Source organism: Podarcis tiliguerta (assembly GCF_965153285.1).
Source record: "Podarcis tiliguerta genome assembly, chromosome: 1".
Lineage (NCBI taxonomy): Eukaryota > Metazoa > Chordata > Lepidosauria > Squamata > Lacertidae > Podarcis > Podarcis tiliguerta.
The window spans coordinates 59,249,895-59,274,526 of NC_139534.1; the positions used below are offsets into that span (position 1 = coordinate 59,249,895).

Below are 24,632 nucleotides of genomic sequence, written 5' to 3' on the forward strand. Positions count from 1 at the left end.
CTTCCCCACTCATAGACTCTCTGCAAAGGAGAGCAAAATCTCACTGTGAGTGATCAATTTTCCCTCTTCTCCTCCATAGCCTCAGGCTTGACTCCTCCCCCCCCCCCTTCTTTTCCAGCCCAAGGCTTTCAAGAGCATGAGGTGAAGTGGTTAGAGTGCTGAGCTGAGACCAGGGTTTGAATCCCCCTATCAGTTATGAAGTCCACTGGGTGACCTTGGACTTGTCACCATGCCTCAGCCTATTCCACTCACAAGGTTATGGTAAGGATAAAATTGGGATGAGGAAGAATCCTGTAGGCTGCCTAGGAATTAAGGCACATTAACAATTTATTCAGGTGAACTGCCATCTTTAGTGTCTCAAGACAGTTACTGAACAATGAGAATGAGCAACACCCAGAGCAACAACCTTCACGTAAACCTAGTATTACCCTACTACAAGTCCAGCTACACTAATGATATAGCATGATTAACTACAATCAGTCAAGAAGAAAAATAGTATACCACTGGTGTTGCACAGAGCCATACTGTATAGGTAATATTTTCTTTTTAACTTGGCTGTGTATATGGGCTTTAAGGCACTAATGAAATGGTACCTCAGGTCTGAGCTTCTGAATATCCAAAGGGACCTAGATGTGAGCTTTTGGTGTTCTTCACATCAAAACCATAAAGCCATAAACCAAAACCATAAAATCAGAAAGATAGTCTCTTTGCAATCAAACTTTATTTTATATTCCTACAGGGTGAGATTTGTTGATCAAGATACAAAAAGTTCACTCCTTGCATTCTCAGCAGAAAATATTAATATCAGAGATACTTAAGGGGAGGGGCAATGTTGCGTCCTAATTTTTGGCAATTAAAAAATGGGCATTATTCCCCAATTTGTCTAAAAGTCTCCAATATAGTTCTTCCCAAGGGAAGAGTTTCAAGTCATCTGCAAGTAACCATTATTGCTTTATGGCAGCTGGCAGGAGACGTATTCTACTTTGTGCTGATCTTAGTATTTCCCAAGAGGCAGAAAACCCACCAGCATATGCATTTTGGACTCAGCAGATAATTCTAGAACTTTCCCCATGCTGCCTCACCACTGAGGTACCAACACATTCCTAGCTTTGAATGTGGTTTCTAGGCATATCACTGCTCCATGAAATCTGGAATCATAAAAGTCCATCATCATATGGTCTGGTGACTTGGTTTACAAAAAGAATCCCGACAGAAGAAAAGGCAGTCGAAGTGGTCACAGCAATGTTGCACCACTCATGTAACAACTTTAAATCCAGGCTTTGATTCTTCCAGGGCCTTCAGCTCATTATCCACGGCATCAGTCCAGTAAGTGTCATACAAACTGCAAGAGATGAGAGTTCAGACATTAATGGTACTGAGACGTCATGCAAAGCAGGTAACCTCCCTTATCTGTAAGAAAGAAGCAGCGCACACAACACTCTATTTCCCCAAGGTGAAAGGGCTTCTGATTGTTAACTTCCATTTGTACAGAGACAAGTAGTCTGGCTACTACGCCTGCCACGAATGGAAGTAAAACTTCCTTCAATATTAAAACTAGACAGCGGCTGTTCCTGATGAACAGACCCATGTTTCCAAAGAAGGAAGTCTAGGATTCATATTTTCGTTCAGGGGTACAGAACCTGTGTGCTTCCAGGTGTTGCTGAACTGCTCCATCTCCCATTAGTCCCAGACAGCGCAGCCAGTGTAAGGGGTTGTAGTTATGGATGTCAGAGGAATCAACTGAAAATGGGTCATCATGCAGGTTTCATTCTATCTGCTCTTAGGGGTTCAGATGCAATTTTAATTGGGGTGCACTTATGGACTTCGTCATCAGACCCACATCTTTGAGACGCCTTCCCCAACCTCATTCCCTAAGCCTATTACAGCACGAAAGAGTCACTTACATCAGGTACTTCAGGTTACAGTTGGGACTTCTCACTGCTTCGCAGAGCTTACGCACACCCTCATCTCCTATATGGCTGTAGCTTACATCCAGTTCTTGTAGGCAGGGTTTTCCAACGATGACTTCGGCAAGCTTATCGCAGCAAACCTCTGTGAGTTCCGATTGTCCCAGCCTAAGAAGAAGGGCAGAATAAGCACCAGACATATCCACAAGGGAGGAATATCCCTGAAGATGTCTCCTCTGCCGAACCCACAAACAAATTTCACACTGCTGCCTTTCAAGCAGGCATTCAGCTAATGTGAAGAAGAACAAGTCTCGGCCTAGGAAAAACGTAGTTCGCCCTTTAGTTTACCCAAGTGTTCCAGCATTAAAACATGTTCTAAACTGGCAAATTTATTTTTATTAATTGTAAAACTTGTAATTGGGTATTTCACATCACATGCCCTTCTTTTCAAGTATGGCAGGCTGTCACCATAGATGAAACATAGCCATGGAAGAGATCTGCTGCCAAGCCTTAAGGCAGGCTTCCTCAACCTCAGCCCTCCAGATGTCCCTGACCATTGGTCCTCCCTCCTAGCTAGGGATCATGGGAGTTGTAGGCCAAAAACATCTGGAGGGCCGAGGTTGAGGAAGCCTGCCTTAAGGCAAAACAAAGAGGCACCAGAATGCCAAACAAGGCAGCCCTCTCCCCTCCGTATTTACAGCAATAACACAAGAGTTCTAAGCTCAATAATGTTTTAGAAAAACCTTAACACATTGTTTTCAAGAGAGCAACAAATGTCTAAGGTGACTTACCAGAGGGATTGCAGGTTACAGCTCGGGCTCAGAACTCCTTCACAGAGATCAGTCACCCCTGCATCACACAGATTATTTCCACCGATATGCAGCTCTTTCAAAGTCCCGTTCACGCTGAGAGCAGAGCCAAGGCTCTTGCAACAGGCTGAAGTCAAACCACATTCTCTTAGCCTATGGTAGACAAATAAGAATATCTCTGACAACTCTGCAGTGCAATAGGCCATCTAGGGTTACTTTTCCTTTCTGTGGAGTCAATCATATCTGACCAAAACAATATGAGAAACGGACTCAATACACATCCATTATAACTTCTTTAAATGGTGTCTGTTAGACAACTTGTAACCATAAACAGATGGTAGATCAACATCAGGCAAATCACTCCAGCAGAGAAATTAATAGACTGATTGAAGAAGGCAGGAGGATGGGCTGACAATTTTGGAATGGAATTATTTAGTTCCTTCTCCTCTGGTAATGGAGCAGATTCTTCAACAGAGCTACCCTTGACTTATGGCTCCCTCTGAAGGGACACTAAGCTAAATCAGCTGGGAATTATATCAAGCAGGCCTGGATCTAAAAGACAAGGCACAAGGGCAGCCCCATATAGACAGCATTGCAATAATCAAGTCTTGAGGTTACCAACTTTTAATAAAAATATTTGTTTATATATATTTAAAAACTCATGCATCAGTTCCCCATGGTGGTTTTTCAGCAGGGGCTATATTTTGAACTGAACAGAAGGCTGAAGGGTCAGCAACCTTTGCCCCACTCAATTGCTCCCACATGGGCCTAGATGACAAATCACTTTCTTCTCCTCTTAGGAATAGCCCAACTTTTCATATGTATCATTCACTTGTTATACCCGTATGGCCCAAGTTAAGCCTTCTTGCACCTGACATCCTCCAGCTGTTTCAGACTGCAACTCCCATCATCCTGACCTTTGGTCCTGCTGGCTGGGGCTGGGGGGAGTTGCAAATCCAAGAAGGGGAGGGCCAGAAGTGAGAGTAGGCTGGCCGAGGTCATAAACTGTGTGGTGTGGGAGATGCTGTACTGCCAGACTGCTGACCAGTGGTGAGGAGTCTAGGAGCAGGCAAAAGGCTAGCCAATCCATCTGCTCAGCCATTTCCTAGCAGCCCTGATAACCTGGGCACTTTGCTTGCCTTGGCTGACCTCGCAGGAGAACTCAAACAAGCTTTGGCCAACTTGAAACACCTGACTCATAGAATTATTTGAAGAGTGTTGTTGCTGCACTCACCCCCTTAGTAGGAGTGGTTTAATATTTTACAGGTTCCCCCTCCCCCTTCTCTATTTGGTTTTTGTCTGCTGATTTTCTCATGGAAGACAGCTGTTATTGTTCACTGCAATTTGACTTGGTGGACAAAAGCTGTATAAAGGGATCCTTATGATCAGAAGCTGGAATACTGTGTCATACTGAAAGTCCTTGGAGCCGGACTGAGCCTCTTGATAAATATCCTTAATAGTCACAGACCCATCCTATTTACTCATGACTTCCTTGTTACACCTGCAAAAAAAGCCACAACAGAAAAATAAGCCTCCAGCTCCTTACCACAATGACTCAAGTTTAGATTTTGGGTCCTTCAGTCCTTGGCATAAGAACTCCATCCCTGCATCTTTTAGATTATTTCCAATCAGGCTCATCTCCTTGAGAGTCTCTTTGGTACCAATGACATTGGAGAGGTCCTTGCAGCCAGGAGCTGAGATATTGCATTCCCATAACCTGAAATAATAATCAAGTCACTGTCTTTAGTCACTGGCAAGATCTGAAGAGTGTGTTATAGAAACTTCAAGCTGTGTGTGCTGTTTGTAACCCCTGGAGTCCACATGAGCGAGACCGTTTGCTGTATTAAGACAAATCCTCATACACAAAGTTTCCCTCCTGCATTAAGCAGGAGCAACAGACATCTCCAACCAAATGTGTGTGCGGCCTACAATGGAAACCCCATGTCAGTCAAACAGACACCTACCAGAAGCGAAGTGCATTTACCAATGTGTCTAAGCCTGAAAGGTCCAATAACTCCTTAGGGCAGGGATGGCTAACCCATAGTCCAGCTACTGTTGGAATTCAATGGCCATCAGTCCCAGCCAGCACTGGTCAGGGATGTGGTCCAACAATATTAGAAAGCCACAGGCTCCCTGCCCTTGGTTACGTCAATAAGTGTGTGTGCAATTTGGATATATGACCCTTATTCACATAAACCTCCACATTTTCTCCCCTGGAAAATTCGCCAGTGAATGAATCAGAATTCCACTGACGCAACAGGTCATCCCTGTCCTCCAACCCTCTAGAACAGATTTTGAGCATTTGCAGAAGGATGCAGAGGAGGTAAATTCTGTTGCACAAGCAGAAGTCTATTGCACTAGCAAGAACAGCAACACTGGCTATGAAACATTTAGAGTTCCATCTGCAAAACCTGTTTGGCAAACATTTACTTGGAGTCCTGGGAATTCACATTAGTGAAAAAAACGATTTACGGAGGATAGAACCTTTACCATTGATTCCCATTGGCACTGCAAGAGTTTTATAAAGCATGTTTTCCAGGGCTGAGAAATGTACAGGCTTGTAGGAATGAAGTTTATGAGACTGAATTCTGCACGTTTTGTAACATGAGCAGCTTTCAGGATCAGACATGTAGTTAAACAGATCTGGCTCCTACAACACACAATTCAGTACCCACCAGCACAACACAACCCACTATATATTGCATTACAAAAAGGTACACATTTAGAAAAAAGTAGAAAAGGAGGTAAAAAAATTACAAGGGGCTTATAAAGATATTATCAAAAAGGTACATGGAAGATATTTGAATTACACAGAAATTATTTAAATGGCATAGGAATTATTTAAAAGGTGCATAGTAAAAAGACACATTAACACTCACATAGGGACACCAAAATACTGCAACCACATTGACATTATTTGAAAACCAAGAAAGATTTTATATATATATATATATTTAGAAAATAGTCTGCTCTTGTGACAGCCTAGTTGCCAAGCTACACCTGCTCTAGATAAAGCCACTTACCACAGCTTGCGTATTTTGCAGTTGGGATTCAAGGCCCCCTGGCACAAGAGGGATACACCTGCGTTACCAATCTTGTTCTCGCCTATGCAGAGCTCAGTCAAGGACGGCTTTGAACTTAGCACAGCGCTGAGGTCCCGACAGCTGGCAGGTGTGATGTCACAGCTCTCCAGTCTGCAGGAAAGCAAGAAGCCAAAGCACAAATTACGTTCCGTTCAGCAACCCTGCCCACAGCTGCTGCCACACACTAGCAGACGCACACATTATTTCAATTTTGCCCAAACTGCAGTTTTGTTGGCCAGTAGTGAAAGGCCTTAGAGGCTTATTGAGCACTGCAACCCCCCCCCCCAAACACCCCTTATCGAAATGATTGTGCATCAAGAAATGCAGTGGAATATGCAGTGTGTGTGTTTCTTTGCCATGAGATGGTTTTAGGAGAAAAGAAAACCTTCAATTGGTTTTATTCAGAAGTGGCATCACATTAATCTTAAAGGAAGATTCCAATGCGTTGTAAAATTGCATATACAGTTGTATCTTGGATTTCAAACAGAATGCATTCCAGAAGTCTGTTCGACTTCCGAAACATTCAGAAACCAAGGCATGGCATCCAACTAGCTGCAGGAGTGTCCTGCAGCCAATCAGAAGCCGTGGAAGCCGTGCTGGACATTCGGCTTCCAGGGCAAAGTTCGCAAACTGGATGACCTACTTCCGGGTTTGCGGCGTTCGAGTTCCAAGTTGTTCGTGAACTAAGCTGTTGAAAACCAAGGTACAACTGTAACATGTCACACACACTGCCAAGACTTCTGCTTTAAGGGCCACAATTACAGAGGTTGCAGCAAGTAGGCACTGTTACACCCCACCCAAACCAATTTCTCCCCCCAAGTTACCCAGGAACCAGCTGAGCAGTTACAGAGAGGGGGCTGCTGCTCCTTCTGCGATTTGTGGCATCAAAGCCCTCCACATGCATTGAGGGGGGAGCTCCCATTGAAGCTTCCTTCACTCGGCAGAAAACCAGACTTTTCTTCTTAACGGTGCCCCTCACTCTGAAGGCTCATGAGAGCCACGAGGAGCTTGCGTAACTGCCCAAGTGGTTCTGATCGCCGGCAAAAATGCAGGAAGCACTAACAGAACCAAAGAGGTGAGCACTTCCAGAGCAGCCATGGAAGTTGCAGAAGAGACCATGGCTGCTGGTGAAGGATGTGTGGCAGGTGTAGTGAAGCGGGTGCAGCCTAAGCAAGAGGGGCTGAGCCCAGGGAGAGAGCCAGGGGTTGGAAAGAGAGGCCTTACTGCAGTGATTGCAGGTTACAGTTGTCGTCCAGCACGCCCTGGCAAAGCTGCTTCACTGCGGCGTCTCCCAGTTTGTTGTTGCTCAGGTTGAGTTCCTTCAGGGATGGCTTGGTGCGCAGGGCAGAGCTGAGAGCCTCCACGTTCTCTGCTGAGAGCTCACAGTACTCCAGCCTATAAGAGAAGAACAGAAAGACCACACCCCCCAATAGATAAGAAGAAACCTCAAACAGTCTGGCATTTTCAAGCACAAAGCTTCCTCCTTCTGAACACACATCTGGACCAGCCCTCCACAACCTGGTGCCTCCAGAAGTTTTGGGGAGCTCCGTTGTCCATCATTCCCACCCAGCATGGTCAATAACCAGGGATGATGGGACCTGTAGTCCAAAAAACAACTGGAGACTCCCAGGTTGGGGAAAGCTGATCTAGACACAATGATTGTTCATGGAATTGTTTTAATGCATAGTTTATACTTTAATGTTTGTGTTGTTAGTTTGTATACCTGTTGCTTAAGAAGCTTATTTTGGCATTAAGCAGTATATTAATTATTATTAATAGTAAATATTTTCACCTGTACCAGCTCTGATCTCTCTCTCTCTCTCTCTGATATTGTTATCAGAAAGTGTGTGTAAATCTGATAAAGGACACTGTACAATACACACTTTGTATGACTTTTTATAAGCAGTTGGGGGGTGGGGAGGAATTGTTCACCATCAGCCTCAGCTGTTTTCATCCAACTCCTTGAGAGTAACCCACGACCATAGCAAGATGCATCTGCGTTCGAAAAGAGATGCTTTCTAACTTGAGAAATCTTCTCAGCCAAGAGATCTTTGCTAACAAATCTAGTAGTCACTTACTGAAGCTTCTCCAGCTGGCAGTTGGGATCCAAAAGTCCCTGGCACAATATCTTAACTCCTGCTGTGCCCAAACTGTTGTCTCCCAGGTGAAGCTCAGTCAGGGATGGCTTGCTGCTGAGCACAGAACGGAGACTCTCGCAGCAGCCTTTGGTGAGGTTGCAGTTCTGCAGCCTGGAAGAACAAGGCAGAGTTAGGTCAGCCTCCCTAAAACTCCTCATTTATTGTTTTACCTTGACACCTAGGTAACTGAAATATTATTTGAAATAAGGCTATATCCTAAGCTTACATCTATAAATTCTCTGCAGATGATACTGATGCCCATGGGGAACCAAATATTAACGCTGCTGTCTTCTGAGTAGGCTAGGGCATTTATGTCCCTTTAGAGTTATCTCAAGGGCACAAAGCTTCTCCCACCACAGCTCCTTTGATTTTTGCCTGCCTTATAGGTTTACGGACTGGCTTAGAAATGTTTGTTGGCTTTTGTTAGATGCAACACAAGGAATCCCACAGCAGAAAAAGAATCCCTATACAGTGTTTCAAGCAGTACCAGCCCAGCAGGTATGTAGAAAAAATGCTGCCTAACAAGTCATAACACTAAACAGAGTTTTCAAGAGGAAAAACAGAGGAGCCAACCCTCTGCACTCCTCTTCTCAGTCATGTAACTAGAGACACCATCCCCTCCACAGCGATATTTTCTATATATTCAAGCCATGTGTTACAACTGCAAACTGTGGTACGAGAAAACAGCCTACAATATCAGAGACTGCACTGCACTAGTGCAGCCCAGACTGACGGGGGCCATTTAAGTCATGAAGCCATAAAGCCATATGATCAGGAAGGCCGTAATTGCCATTTGAAGAACAGTCACATTTTACTGGAAGCCACTTTCCAGACTGCTCTCTGGGGTGCTAGCGCTAAAACCAAAACACATTGTTTCAGTTGTCAGGATGAGCTAATGAACACAAAGCCCTCTTGACATTTGAGATGTTCTTTGATCTGCTACTAGTTTCATATTTCCAGGTGCCCAGTTCCACTTCACCCAATTCAGGAGTAGTCACAGAGATCCGTTCCTTGTCCCATATGAAGCCAATAAGTACATGTGAGCTTTGGAAGGTGTAAGAGCTAGAAGAACTCAGCATCTAAACCCAGATAGGTAGACAGACAGGAGCCCAAGTTCTGCAATCTAACTTATTGGATCACTGTGAAGGTGAATCAAGGTGCGGCAGTCTTTTTAGAGCATGCAAAACAGCACCACTACTTCTGGGCAATGTTGGGGGGAAATACATTTTAAGGTATTTTTAATCTCCTGTTGGAAGCCGCCTAGAGTGGCTGGGAAGGCCCAGCCAGATGGGCGGGGTATAAGTAATAAATAAATTAATAAATTATTATTATTATTATTATTATTATTATTATTATTATTATTATTAAACCCAGGCGATCAATGGGGTGACAGGTGTCACAGCCAGATTGTCCTCACATCCCTATTATTATTATTGATTTTCCCGCCCACTTGTATGCCAGCCTAAGCAAATGGTTTGATTATAGGTTAGCAGAGGTCCCACAGTCCAGCTGCTCCAGGAAAAACTCATACAGTGGTAACTTGATGGGAAGAATATAAGAAGCAAAGACCACAGTTCAACAATAGCAAAAATAGTTTAAGCCCAAAAGGAATTCTGAGCCACTTTCTTAGCCAGAAGGGAATTTATCACTGACAACCTTCCTACTGTGGACATTTCCATCTGTGGAGACCTTCGGCTAACAAAACTTAAGCCATGACAGATTGTAGGGGATTTACCATAGTTTCTGAAGGTTACAGCTTGGACTCAGCAATCCTTTGCACAGCAACTCTACAGCAGCATCTCCCAGTTCATTGTTGTTCAATTTCAGTTCAGTCAATGTTTGCTTTGTGCTCAGAAAGGCGCAGAGATCTTTACAATGACTAGCTGATAGACTACAGTCATCCAACCTGAGAATGAAAGGGAAGAGGAGCCGGGTATTAGCTCTAACAAACCAGTTGAGAGAAACATTTCTCCTCTACAGAATTCTTTTTTCACTTCCAACCTGATTTGGAAGACTTCCAGAATATTTGAACAACAAAAGGTGAAATCCAACATTGTCTATCAGCAAATTGGAACCCTTAGATTCCCCATATATCCATAAGCAGTGCTTTTTTTTCTAAAAAAATGTTTCGAGGTACTCATATTGACTCAAGAAAGTCACCATTTTATAGTTCAAATCGGGGAAAATAAATATAGTAAATGAACAAAAGTACAAAGATTCACAAAATGTTTAGAGGTATGTGTACCTCTGAGTCCCGTCCCCCCCGAAAAAAAAGCACTGCCCTCAAGCCTCCCATGCACTCACAAAATAAATCTGCAACAATAAAATAATTCAACAAGCAATATGATTTTCAAATGAAACGAAAATTCCTTTCTTTTTTTTTTTTTTAAGTTTTTTATTTATACAACAAGAAAGACAAACAAACAAACACCAAACACGAATACCAAACCATACACTAGTCACAAAGAACAACCATAGACACACAATACTCATAGCAGACAATAAAACATCTATTGGTCTTAACACTAAAGACCCGACCTCCCGTCCATTCCATACTTCAAATTCATATTACTTATTGCCCATACACATTTTTTCTTATAATTAAACTTATTCTCATTAAATCTAATTTCTTATATCTACCTTACTACCATTACTGAAGTTCCTCGAATGCTGCAACAGAATCTAAACTACTATATTTATTTTTCAAATATTCTTTGAAAACCTCCCATTTAGAAACAAATTCCTGTTTTGATTTATTCTTTATTTTTTCTGATAAACCATCTAATTCAGCATATTCTGTCAGCTTTTGGATCCAATCTTGAATAGAGGGGATTTCATTACTCTTCCATTTTGCTGCGATCAAAACTCTTGCTGCCGCCGTGGCATATAAAAAGATACCCTTCCTCTTTTGTGGAATATCCAAATCTGTTATTCCTAGGAGGTAGGCCTCTGGTTTTTTATTGAAAGAGATCTTTAGCATTTTTTGCAGCTCTGCATGTATACTCTCCCAGAATGCCTGTATTTTCCTACATATCCACCACATATGGAAGAATGTTCCTGAGTCTCCGCATCTCCAACAATTACTTGATACATTCTTGTACATTTTTGAAAGCTTCCATGGTGTTAGATACCATCGATGTTGCATTTTTTGAAAGTTCTCTCTAATCGTGTAACAATTTGTGAATTTCCAATTGATCTTCCATAAATTTTCCCATTGGGCCATGGTTATTGAGTGGCCAAAATCCTGGGACCACCTCACCATTGCCACTGTTTCCTCCTCCTCCTTGACCGTCCAGTCAAGGAGGAGTCGGTAAGTTTTGGAAAGGGTTTTTCTTTTAGAATTTACAAGATCAGATTCAAATCGGGAAATTTCTGTTGAGAACCCCTTTTGTTTGTCAGATTTAAATTTTTCAAATAACTGATGGTATTGGAACCAGTCTGAAATGTGGTCTCTTATTTCCTCAAAGTTTTTTAATTTTATTTGGTTATCTTCATTTTTTAGAAGTATTTTATATGTTGGCCAGCTTTCCTGAGTATTTTTCCGTTTTACTGCTATGGCTTCTACTGGAGAAGTCCACCACGGGATTTTAGGCTCCATCAGGTCTTTATATTTTTCCCAAACAGCAAAGAGTGATTTTCTTATTATATGGTTGGTAAAGTTTTTATGAATTTTCGCTTTTCCATATATTAGGTAGGCGTGCCATCCCCAACGGTTGTCAAAACCTTCCAGGTCCAAGAGGTCCGAATCCTGCAACGTGCACCAATCTTTTATCCAGGTGAAACAGGCTGCCTCGTAATAAAGTTTTAGGTCGGGTAGGGAAAAGCCTCCTCTCTCTTTTGTGTCTATTAAGATCAGGTGTTTAATCCTAGGTTTCTTCCCTTCCCACAGGAATTTGGAAATTTCTCTTTGCCATATCTTGAGACAGCCTGCTTCGCCCAGTATTGGAATCATTTGAAATAAAAAGATTAATTTTGGAAGCACATTCATCTTTATAATGGAAATCCTACCCAGAAATGTTAATTTTAGTTTACTCCAGGTTACAAAGTTTTTTCTAATCTCTAACCAAGTTTTGGTGTAATTATCCTGGAATAAATTTATGTTCTTGGGGGTGATCCAAATACCCAGGTATTTCGCTTTTGAGGAGATTTTCAGGCCCAATGTTTTTTCTAAATCGTCCTTTTCTTCTGTGGTTACATTTTTAACAAGCATTTTTGTTTTTGTTATATTCAGCTTAAAGCCTGCCACTTCTCCGAATTCTTTAATTCTTTCCTTTCATTCGCATGCAGCACTATGCCAAACAATGGCTTACAGCAGTGATGGCCACTTGGCCCTCCAGCTGTTTGGGAACTACAATTCCCATCATCCCTGATCCTGTTAGCTAGGGATGATGGGAATTGTAGTCCCAAAAAAGCTGGAGGGCCAAGTTTGGCCATCACTGGCTTACAGGAACAAGCCAAAATCATATCTGACTTGCTCCTTCCCCTCTGTGTGCTGCTGCTGCTGCTGCTGCTGCCGCCGCCACGGTGAACTTGGGCTTGTCTCTCCCAGACAAACCATGACCAGTTAACCAAGAACAAAACTTGGTAACTGATAAATGACAATGTGAAATTTGGTTGAAATATGGTTGTGAGTAGCATCTCTAGGTATTTTGGGGCCAGGACAATGTTTTCAAGCAAGAATTACACCAGCTCAAGTTCCATCAGAATGGAGCCCTTGCAGTTGTGAGACCTTAATATACATGGGTTTCGCTGACATTTTACTTACCTGATGGTTTTGTACTGGCTCAGGGTGGGAAGAAGTTCCTTCCAGCTGGACCCACTGAGCTCTTTGGACTGGATGTCAAGGTCCATTTTTGATGCAACAGCTGGAGAGAAGGGGGAGAGAGAGAGGTGTTATTTCCCTACAACAAGGGTCAAGGGGAAGGCTATTGTTCCCATTCAAACTACAGCGTTTTTGTTTGCTTGTATAGCAGAAGCCACTATGATGCCCTCCACATGTTGATGAACTCCTACTCCCACCAGCCTCTGCTACCAGAAATGATGAGTGCTGGCAGCCCAACAGCAGCTGGCGGCCTCACTCCTGGCTATCCCTGGTCTACAGCATTTGTAGCTATCTCAGTTGCAAGCAAGAATTTCTCAAAAGACTCCTGCACTTGCTCAAGAACTAGCTCCCTACTGAAAGGTCCTGTTTGTGGCCGCTTGCAACTTAACCCAAAGAGGCCCCCTTCTTAACAAGAGCTGATGCAACAGCCCAAAAGCACACACATGAATCATGCAACTTCTGTCTCTCTGCCGATAGCTGGTCTTAACCACATTTACTAGAAGTGAACCTCTGAAGGGCAATATTTCAACATTTGTAAACTTTAGCCCCATTCTGAAGGGGACTACATTCCTGATCTGCACAGCCTACATTTGTAGTGAATATGCAAGTTTAGAGAGGGCCTTTTATTAAATGGAGCTGGCACTACGTGTACTCTGCAACTCCGGTATTTGGTACAGTGGTACCTTGGTTTACGAATTTAATCCGTTCCGGAAGTCCGTTCTTAAATCAAAGCGTTCTTAAACCAAGGCATGCTTTCCCACAGCAGTGGGGGACTCAATTTACAAATGGAACGCACTCAACAGGAAGCAGAACATGTTCTACTTCCAAGGCAAAGTTCACAAAACCAAAACACCTACTTCCGGGTTTGCAGCGTTCTTAATCCATGTTGTTCATAAAATAAGCTGTTCTTAAACCAAGGTACCACTGTACTGTTCATCTGGACCCTGCGGCACCAGCAACTGCACTGGGTTTAACACACACTGCACAACAGCCACGATGGATCAAATCGGATACGCTATTTATTTGGTAATTCATGACCTATATCTTATGTAGCTCTGCCCGTATGAGCAATAAAATTAATACAAAAGATGGAAAATTCCACCTTCTGTTCCAGTTCTCAATAGATATAAAAGGTGTATTGAGAACCATACTGTGATGTCAGTTGCTTCATTCTGAAAGTGTTTTTTTCAGGGTGAGTGTGTTTTTTCTTCTTTTCTTTCCTGATACTTGCTCTGCTTCATGTTCTTTCTCTCACCTGGTGGCCACAAGATCTTGGCCTGCTGTAAGTATGACTCCCTATATTCCTTGGGAGGGGTGGCTTTAAAAAAGAAAAAGCTTCATGAGATCTTCTCATAAACCTCCCACATCACACTTGGTTTGGTGCCAAGGTTAGGCCAGAAGAGAAGAAGAGAGAGAAGAGTTTTGGATTTCACTCCCCTTCAGGAGTCTCAAAGCGGCTAACAATCTCCTTTCCCTTCCTCGCCCACAACAAACACTCTGTGAGGTGAGTGGGGCTGAGAGACTTCAAAGAAGTGTGACTGGCCCAAGGTCACCCAGCAGCTGCTTGTGGAGGAGCGGAGATGCGAACCCGGTTCCCCAGATTACATGACTACCGCTCTTAACCACTACACCACACTGGCTCTCAGGATTTCTGATATCACTTTGCAAAGTGATAGAACTATTCTATCATTCTCTCCAAGGGGTGCCTGTTATAATCAGCTCAGTACCATCACAAACCACTCCCCTGAACTCCAGGTATTTGGTACCCTTGGTTTTTTTTTCCCATTTTGAAATTTTCAAGTGAAATTTTATATAAGGTTAATCAGTGCTTTTTTTCTATAGAAAAAAGGTGCCGGTACTCGCAATGAAGTTGTTACAATAAGTACCACACTTTTAGCCTTTTTGGGGGAAATGGTGCTGGTACTATGTACCTTTCAGTACCTCCTGGAAAAAAAGCACTGAGCTTAATTATTCTGGGTTGAAGTGCTGTTACGAGACATTTCTGAAAGCTGATTCACCAGTGAGCTGGCAGAGAAAGCACATTTCAACAGCTCCAGAAAACCCAACCCAAATGCCCAACCTAACGACTGGATCTTCACAATATCTTTTCCTGGAAACAACACAGAAACAGACTCTGTGAATACTTGTCAAGCAGGCACCTGGTATTAATATTGCTGTGCCTCAGAAGCATTAAACAGTTTTAACGAAGCACTCACCTATGTGCAACTCCCTCTCACCTCCCTTTTCATAGTACAAAGCAGACACTGGATACTGCAGCCAGGAAGGGAAGTAGGACAGGTGACCAAATGGTGCTTAACCCTTTCCATACCCTGTCATTTGTCCACTCAAATTACTTTCACCAGCTTTGGATAGAAAAAGCGCTAGGAAAGATATGTGGTGGGGAGCCTATATCTTTCTCCCAAATGGGTGTGGGATGATTTTGAGTGGAAATAGCAGAAGGAGACAGGGTTACCTCCCTACAACACTTTTTCTGTGCCTGATCACAGATTCTGAAACTGTCTGGGGGCAAAAAAACAACAACACAACCTCCTAAGTAATAGTTCACAAATTATCTGCCTGGTTTGGCCATCAAAGGACATCATCCCATATATATATATATATATATATATATATATATATATAATCGACCTGTGCCACATATTCTTTTTGTAGGCTGATAAATTGCACGGAGAGACTCTCAAGACTCTCAAGTCTTGGGGAGGTATTTGGCCATATGATATTCACTTCCAAGTAGTTCCACTAGAAAAGTTTGAGTAACCAGTTTACTACTGATCACCTTTAAAGTAACAGACCACATTGTCAGCATGTTGCTGGGCATTTCAAAGAAGGAAGTGTTCCCTAGAGATCACCGACTGTGCCCACACAATGCTTCCGGCTTAAACCATCTGCCTGCAAGAACCTTGCAAATTCCAATGTCACTAGAAATTGACAGTTCCTTCCATTCATAGAGTTGCAAGGGACCAAGGGGGTCATCTAGTCCAACCCCCTGCAATGCAGGAATCTTCCACCCAACATGGGGCTCGAACCCACAGCTCTGAGATTAAGAGCCTTGGGCTCTATTGACTGAGCTTTCAAGCCACATCATATCCTCCCACTTTGCACAGCTGAACGTTTGCCTCTCTCCAGGTAACTTTGTACCTCAATTTGTGCACTTTGTTGTTTCATCTGTCAAAACATGGCAATGTGTACAAAGCTCTGCTGGCTTCAGCTAGAAAAAGGAAAGGGACCAGATCTGCAGATTCCCAGAACTCGGGGCACAGATTCAATGCTTCTCCAATGTTACCGTTTTATTGCCTTCTGGAGGGACACTCTTGCACTATAGCACGGTGAAAGCATGCACTCACACATGGAGCATTTGAAGTGTGGAAAGTAGCAGGATTTCAGGAAGAAGCACCAATTGGAAATGAAGCAGTATGCCTACCCCGAAATCTCAGCAGGCACAAACCATATTGAAAGTGGGGTCATGTATCATCAGCCCTATACCATCATGAGCCCAAATCGTAATGAATACACAATAGAAAGGACACCTGAAGCCTGTTCTCTTTTCTACCCCCTACTGCGATGGCTGGAAGAAACCACTAGTTTCTAGACATCAGCTATTTATACCTGAACACACCCTTTTGGATAATTGGGCATCTAGGGGTTTTCCATCCTTGCAACTCTATTCCCTTTCCCGTTTGCATCATGTATGCAAATACAACATATGCGATGCCTGGCAACTCCCAGTCGTTAAGAGGAAAAACGTACCAGGTTGATAGGCTTCACTCAAAGGAAGCTGCTGGTTTTTGACAGCCATTATTTTACAATGGCACAAACGATGGTCCAGGGATGGGAAATGTGTGGGTGTCCTTCCCTCTGGCTGTTGGCTACCTCCCACCACCCTTAACCACTGACAATGCTGACTGGGACTGATGGGAATTGGCATCCAGGGAGCCACGGGTTCCTCATCTCTAACTTACAGCAACAAAGAGCTGGCCTATATGGTCCTATCTAATATGATACGATCATAGAGGTTTATCATAGAATTGTAGAGTTGGAAGGGACCATGAGGGTTATCTAGTCCAATCTCCTGCAATGCAGGCATCTTTTTGCCCAGTGTGGGGTTCGAACCCATGACCCTGAGATTAAGAGTTGCCACAGACCTACTTGTGAAAGCAATCGGCTCATACTTTATGCCTCTCAACTGAACAGTCAAGAGCTCCAGTTTGTGGGGTGGGGAGAGAAACCAAAGCAAGCATTGGGAGGCTGGTTGTAAATTGCCTAGTAGTTGTGAGTTGTTTTTTATCTAGATGCCACGAACAATTAAAAGGAAATTCAGCGAGTTTGATTCCTGTATTAGAGCACGAGCAACAGCTGACAATAGGCAACGCGGGGGAATGCCAACCACATGCTTTTCAAAACTGAAGCGCACTGCAAAACGCACAAAACCTCCGGTCACAAAACAGCCTGATGCCAGCAGTTGAGCAAAGCTAGCTAATGAAACATAAAATGCTGTTCACAGAGAAAACCGACATTCTTTTGGAACCATATAAGTACCAGATTCATAGAGCTTGGGCAAGGGCCTTGCAAAGCCACCTAGCCCAGCCCTCTGCTCTATGCAGAAAACCCAGAGCGGGAGCATCCCTAAACAGACCTGGGAGTCTGGCCTCTGTGTGAAAGAGACAGACTCTGCCTTCCCTCAGATCAGCCTTTGCTAACCTGGTGGCCTCTGGGTCTTGCTGGAATACAGCTCCCTTCAGCCCCAGCCAGCTCACCTAACCAAGATCTGACACCCTCCAACTTCAGCTCCACAAGTTGGCAGCGGAAGGTTTCCATGACAACTTCCAAACACACAAAACACACAGATCACTGGTGCCATTTATCCTCTCAAGGGATGAGAGTGGGGAAGCAACAAAACCCATCCATTTCTTACTGTGTTGCTACTTTGAAATGCCACCACTGTCCTTTCCAAATGGGAGGGGGGAATCCTCCATATACCTACCCAGTGCGAGTTCTTCCACCACAAAGCTTTCAATATATATATTATTGTTGTTATTAAGAAACTGAGCCACCGCAGCACACTTTTTGCCATAGTAAAGGGGCAGAACTTCCGGGGAAATTAAAGTCACTCTATTTTAAATCGGGGAGGGCGGCTATTACAGCATACAAATGACAATGAATTGAGTTTATTTCACTGAAGCCCGAGAGCAAGTACTCATTCCTAGCTAGGAACCATTTTCCCAGCCCCGATCGGCCACTTTCTGCAGTGTCAGGCTCAACAAGGAAGAGGCTGGAGTGCCTCCCTCTTTCCTTGCGACACAAACGCGTCAGAAGCGGGTTAATTAAAAACAGGAACTCAAAACCAGCCTTGCTTTCCAACCCCGCTGCCTAAACTAGAAATCTATTATTTGCGCGCATCTCAGGCACCTACGGCACCTGGTTTAAAACGAAAAACAACCACCCGACCACGCAGTACTTGTTGGCCAACTCCAATATCTTGAAAAGAGAGCGAGGTTTGCGCCTACTTACCCGATCTTCGGCCCGCGCGGAGAACCAACCCAAATACAGCTCTGCCGAAGCCAAGCGCCAGCGCCGCCGCCCGAATCGCAATAAATAGCTTCTCGGCCAACCCGCCCCTAACGGGAAGCGCCGGAACTAATCTGCCTAGCCGCGCCTCCTTCTGGGCGGCGAAGGGAGAGGTTGGGCCACGGGGATCGCTCGCCTACGGAGCCGGCTGTAGTAATTAGATGGGCTCTGCTTTCCCCGCAACCAAGACGGAGCCGATTCTGTTTGGGCAAGCTCGACTCCCAGGGCGCCACGTGAGGCTTTCCCAAATGTGCGGTGACGCATCAGTCTCCCCTTTGGAAGAGTCATCGCAGCAGCCACAGGCGGAAGGGAGTCCTGCTGGTTTTCTACGAGTCTCCTTGTTTTTACAATACCAGAGGTGCGAACGCCTTTGCTAAGAAGATCTGGGGTAGCACTTTTGCTCTGACTTGCCCAGAGTCTGTAAATCTACCTCTCGATTAGGTTATCACATCCTTGCTTTCGACCAGTAGTGTGACATTCAAGAGGTGCAGATTCCCCCACGTCTGCATTGCCACTCTAGGAGAAGATGCTGTGCCTGTTGGCTGCCTGGAGAACTCCCAGAGCAAAAAGCAGGAATCCTATCCCAGGTTGCCAAATTGCCAAAATTCAAAACTTATAGATTTGTCACACACACCCTGAGATTTTATTTATTTTTTAAGAAGTCCAAACAAACAAGGCTTTAAGAACCTGATTCTGGAAGGCTGACCTTTTCACAATTTTCTCCACAGGTTACTTTTGAAAGCGCGTCTTTATGCTTTTCTGCAAACAGATGAATGTGTGCAATAGGCAAACTTTTGCCCACTGTCTTATACTTCCAAGCATGAATTTTCACCCACAACACTGCAATATATCCCATCTGTACAAAATAGGTCCAGTGATAACCTTCTGCATTGAGGAGGAAGGGGCCATGCTGTTCATCTCCTTTAACTGGCTAGGGGTGATTGATAGCTTATCCTGGTATACACACTGGAAGGATGCCTCTTTGAACTAAGCAGGCCTTACTCCTAAGTAAACATGTATAGGATCAGGCTGCAAGTGTGCCCTGGAGATGCTCCCACAAAGGAATAGCAAGTAGAGGAGCATGGCAGCCAAAACATTTTAATGAACACATACAACTAAATAAGGCTTTCAAAATGGGAATGCGCTGCTATGCTGAGAGCACTGCTGCTGTTCACCATTTCTGAAAAATAGCTAGAAGTGTACTCTTGCCCAGAAGAGGTATAGCAGGGTGTGTATAGGTGATTTTAAAAAAGAAAAAAAAGATTCCCACCCAATATATGGCATAATGCCAAAGACAATTTCCAGGAGTGCCTCAGATAAGCACAATTCATGTTATGAGGCAAATAATGTTATGTTCATACCTGAAGCATTAAGTCCTAGAAGCATCTCTCCTCTTCCATAGCAACAAAAATATAACAACAACAACCTAAATAACTAACAATTTGCTACCCATTTATGACATTCAAAATCTAGAACCTGAGGTGGCTGCCTCACACTGATAAATGGGAGAGACGGCCCTGGCAACTGCCACCCCTTGTCTCCATGGGCATCCATACATGTAGGTAAAAATCAGCTGTTCTTGTTTGTCCACAAACCTACAAAAAGATGGAGACAGAGCTGATGTGGGCCATGGAACACTGATAATTATCCGTCTTCTCCATTCTCTTCTCCTTCTGCCTATGTAATCAATTTCAGACCTAGCCCAAGGCTGCCAGGTCTTTTCATACAAGCCTCTTTCAGAAATCCTCAGTTAATTAAGTGCCCTACACTTTGTCCCCTCTGGAAGCACCTAGCTTTTTACCAAAAGGTTCTTCCAGTTGAATTTGTTTCTGGCCATTCACGAATCCCATATTCTGTCCTGGTGTATCCTCCCACAGCCTTGGACTGCTCCCCTGTCCATACCTGTTCAACAGTGTGGTGACCTTCATTAGTCTTAAGTAATTCCTGACATCCTTTTAAAAGACAACTGCCTATGAAGGAAAGTCCAGTTTCCTCTTTTCGTAAATGCCTCCAGCAAAGATTACTTTATTCTCTGATTTCACAAGTTCTAGTTCCTCCTACAACCGCCTGACCTAAGGAGAAGCAAAGGGCTGTTCTTCAGCTTTGCAGTTTGAAACAGGTACCGGGTGGAATGCAGTGTTGCATTATGTTGAACAATCTGTCTGCGCAACCTCCTTGGGGAGTGTGAAACGGGAGTCTGCTAGAACATAGGGATGGAGGAATAGGGGGTTGTTAGACTTGGGACTCTTCCACACTTCCACTTGACCTGCCACTTTCCTCCGGGAAACCCCACTGTTTACTGCTGAATTGGAACAAACATCAGTCGGTTTTTCTATAGATTGACAGCAGTGGATTTTCCTGGAGGAAGCAATGGGGCAAATGGAAAACCTCTCAGACCTGTGTTTTCTAGGCACAGAATAAGCAGAATAAGTGTGGATGAGCTCTTAGTGCAAAAGGAAGAAATTTCAGGGGCTACAGGGAGAGTCTGTTAGGGAGGAATATACAGAGAGAAAGGTTCTGTGAGTATGCATGTCCATGGGATTTTTTAGGGGTGGGGTGGGGAAACCAAAATAAAGCACTGAAAGGGGGAACACCCTAGTCCATGGGTAAGCAAACTAAGGCCCATGGGCCAGATTCGGGGAAATCGCCTTCTAAATCTGGTCTGCGGATGGTCCAGGAATCAGCGTGTTTTTACATGAGTAGAAAGTGTTTTTATTTAAAATGTATCTCTGGGTTATTTGTGGGGCATAGGAATTCGTTCTTTCCCCCCCCAAAAAAAATATAGTCCGGCCCCCCCAAAAGGTCTGAGGGACAGTGGTCCGGCCCCCTGCTGAAAAAGTTTGCTGGCCCCTGTGGCCTAGTCTCTCAACAAAAAACAAACACCTGAGCAGAATTGTGCCTGTACATTTTGCCTCCTAGCTCAGGTTCTACAAATTCTAGAAACCTGCTCATTTTAAATGATAACTGGGGATTTGGAGATTATGTTTCACCAGTGGAGGAGAAACTGCCACGTTTGTGGGATACCTGTTAGGCTCCAGTAATGCAGGCTGTGCATCTCAGCTCTTAAACACCAACATATTTATGTACTTAACACCGAGACATATGAACTTTGGCCAGTTTCTTGACAAAAGACATTGCATCATAGCACTGATGGTAAACTTCTTGCTGCAGTGTATGTAGACTCACAAGGCTCTGACTGATAAGGTCATCCCAACCCATTCAAAAGTCTTATGATTTTAACAGCATGATTATTCAAACCATCTGAACTGGAGGACTTGATTTTACATACTAAGCTTCTTGCTTCGGTGTGTCAGTGCTATATTGATTTTAGCGTGGCTGTGCCTATGCACACTGAGAATAAGTCCCATGGAATTAACTTGCATCAAGAAGTCTGTTATTGAGCAACCTGAAGCTCTTTGTGGCAGTGAGTGGCTGGTGCGAGGGAGTGGGTGGGTGTTATTCTGCTTGCATCTTGCTCCTCCTTTGTCTTGGGCTGTAGGAGCCACCCTCATCATTCTGCCCAGATACTGAGGTCCAGCTCCGAGGGCCTTCTGGCAGGTCCCTCATTGTGAGACGTGAAGTTACAGGGAATCAGACAGAAGACCTTCTCAGTAGCTGCACCCATTCTATGGAATGCCCTTCTGTCAGATGTCAAAGAGTGGCAGCGGCCTGGGAACAATTCCAAGGGCCATCTGAAGAAGCCTAGGGGCCACATTCAGGCCCCAAGTTTCCATCCTTGCCATAGGCACCTGATTGGCCACTGTGGGGAACAGGATGTTGGCTCAGCAGGGCTCTACTCAAATAAATCCAGTCCCTTTGGAATAAATGGGGCTTTGGCTCTTACTTTTTTTTCTAGACTGGGGCAATTGCTTTTGAAAACTGTCCTGGCAAATCTGTTGAGTAGTGGGGTACAACTCTTTTAAATAAACAAAGCAGGCAAATGTTCCCTGTGTCCTGCATCATGACAGACACTATTTGGGTATGAGGTGGTGGCCTTAAGAAACATTAGGAAGCTACCTTTAACCTGCTCAGACCATTGGTCCATCTTGTTCAATACTGCCCACACTGACTGGAAGCCACTCTCCCCGGCTTTGGACACGGTTCTCTCCCAGCCCTACTTAGAGATGCTGGGAATTGAGCTTTTACAACCATGGTTCCCAACACGGGGCACACGCCCCACAGGGGGGGCAATTTGATTTGTAAGACCAAGTTAATGGCCTTTTAGGCTTCCTCCACGTGAATCGGAGTTCACTTTTTGAATAATAAAAATTATATGTCCCGGGGGGGGGGGGAATCAGGATTTTAGGTGGGGCATGGCCAAAAAAAAGGTTGAGAACCACTGTTCTACAAGCAGAGCAGATGCTCCCCACCCCACAGAACTTGCGGGGGGCGGGGCTTCTCCTTCTCTGACTTATTCCGAGCGCTAATCCACGAAGCAGGAAACTTTCTAATGACTCATCCATCCCAATCCATTTCTCCAGACTCATCATGAGCTGGCACTGGAAAATAGTGCGCCATCCCCGGCTGCTGCAAGTGGATTGCTAACCGCGCCCCACTTGCATTCGCTACCGAAACTCCTAAACGCTTGCATCCCTCGTTGGAGAAATCCCAAAGACGCAGCGCCCTAAGCCACGGCGTAGCAGCAAACTGCGCGAAAGCATCCGCGTTCCTCTAGCGGCGGCCTGTGCTTTAAGTCAACAACCGAACTTTCTTTTTTGCACAAAGAAGCGCCATCGCGCCCTTTTATGACCGCCTTGGCCCTCAGATCGACTCTCTGCGCGCACCCCTCTCCAAGCCAGCCGCCCAAAGCTCCTTTAAGCAACCCCAGCTTGCCCGGCCTGCCATACTTACTGCGCGGATCTGCCTTGGCAAGGAAGCTGCTGGGAAACGTCAGCCGGATACTTCCTGCTCTCCGCCTGCTGGTATCCGCGCAACCGCCAGAGTTTGGGCTCCGCGCGCTTCCGCATTGCCAAATCGCAAGGAAACGCCTAGGATTTGGCGTGTAAGCTTGCTTGGTTTTCTAAGGGATGTATGCCCTCGATCTTCCTTCCTACACATGTTGGAGTGGGGCAAGATCAGCAAGAGACACGCAGCAAGGGTGGCTAGTGTGTATAGTGTGTATGAACAAGTATATTTCTTTAAAAGAAGCGGGGGTTAAGAAATGTATACTGGAAAGTAAAGGGACGGGAAGTCCCCGCTGTTAGGTATTTATTGCATTTATACCCGACCACTTTCTCGAGGGGCGCACATGGTTCTCCCCTTGCTCATTTAATCCCCGCAACAACCCTGCGAGGTAGGTTAGGCTGCGAGGCTGTGATTGGCCCAAGGTCACCCAGTGTGAGCTTCATGGCCAATGGGGGCTTTGAACCCTGGTCTCCCCCAGTGGTTTTCCCGGTCCGACACTCTAACCACTACACCACACTGATTCCGAGTATTGGAAGCAACGTCACCCCTTTACAGACGCTTTTGCTACTTACCGACAGCCCTGGAAAGGCACTGCGCATGCGCACAATTTGGTCCAGGCCTGCTGCTCGAATGTTGTAAAACCGCCGCAAGGTGGCAGCGTGCAGCTTTCTCCGGCCCGCCCCTTGCGTGGCCCGCACTGACACAGCCGAGGGTTTTCTCTACCCTTCCAGTCACGCGCCAGGCTTAGTTACAGCTCCACGACAACTCCTGATTGGTTGGAACGGCAGCGATTCAAAATGTGATTGGCTGCTTGTCGGAAAGGGAGAGTGTTGGACTGTTTATTTGGAATTCTCCGCTGAAGGCTGCAATTTCCTCATGCGGGCGTCTGGAATGCGCAGCTACCAGCAGCCTTTCCTCCTCGGCATCCAGTTTCCTATTCAAAAGAGCCACACCACCTTCCTGTCATCCAGCCGATCTGCAGCAGGTGCTGTCCTGACAGTGAAAGCGGATTTTTGCATGATATGTCTATAAGCAGCAGCAGCAGGGTACCAACACTTATATAAAATATTTGGCAGGGCAGGAAAGCCCCGTTCCGCATAATCGATCTCATGATGCGGTGCACACATACCATTTGAAGGGCAATGCCCATCAATTTAGCCCCCCCCCATATGTTATTGGGGCAGGGACAAAGCCCCCTCAGCCCCTAGGAGTTGGCTCTTGTGAGCAGCAATCACAGGGGGGTTTTGTTTTATTCATTCATTTTTTGACCCAAGGAACTCTTAAGGACATGGCTCTCACCTGCCCAATTTATCCTCCCCATAAGGCTGAGAGACAATTGCCAGTTCAAGTCTTCTCAGTGAACTTCTGTGCTGAAAACAGAC

General features: G+C 44.8%; 1 protein-coding gene across 2 annotated transcripts; it reads right to left on the reverse strand.

Annotated features, from left to right (window-relative positions):
- Positions 1 to 702: 702 nt before the first annotated feature.
- Positions 703 to 23,323, reverse strand: RNH1 (ribonuclease/angiogenin inhibitor 1). 2 transcript variants are annotated; one of them, XM_083445955.1, is made up of 10 exons: positions 23,197 to 23,323; positions 12,703 to 12,802; positions 9,673 to 9,843; positions 7,878 to 8,048; positions 7,024 to 7,194; positions 5,740 to 5,910; positions 4,263 to 4,433; positions 2,699 to 2,869; positions 1,905 to 2,075; positions 703 to 1,342 (listed from the first exon to the last, which is right to left on the reverse strand). In XM_083445955.1, exons 2-10 carry the CDS (start codon positions 12,786 to 12,788, stop codon positions 1,255 to 1,257), a joined length of 1,371 nt encoding a protein of 456 aa, XP_083302081.1. In that variant the 5' UTR covers positions 12,789 to 12,802; positions 23,197 to 23,323; the 3' UTR covers positions 703 to 1,254. The 2 variants fall into 2 exon arrangements, with proteins under 2 accessions (XP_083302081.1, XP_083302080.1); XM_083445954.1 differs by lacking the exon at positions 23,197 to 23,323 and adding an exon at positions 18,289 to 18,418.
- Positions 23,324 to 24,632: the final 1,309 nt, after the last annotated feature.

Excerpts from the sequence above, each read along its gene's own strand:
- RNH1 (XM_083445955.1), bottom strand. The coding sequence starts at position 12,788 with ATGGACCTTGACATCCAGTCCAAAGAGCTCAGTGGGTCCAGCTGGAAG. Across the intron at positions 5,911-7,023 it reads TGTAACCTGCAATCACTGCA|ACTGGAGAGCTGTGACATCA; the intron begins GTAAGGCCTCTC and ends GCTTTCCTGCAG. Across the intron at positions 2,076-2,698 it reads TGTAACCTGCAATCCCTCTG|GCTGGGACAATCGGAACTCA; the intron begins GTAAGTCACCTT and ends CCTTCTTCTTAG.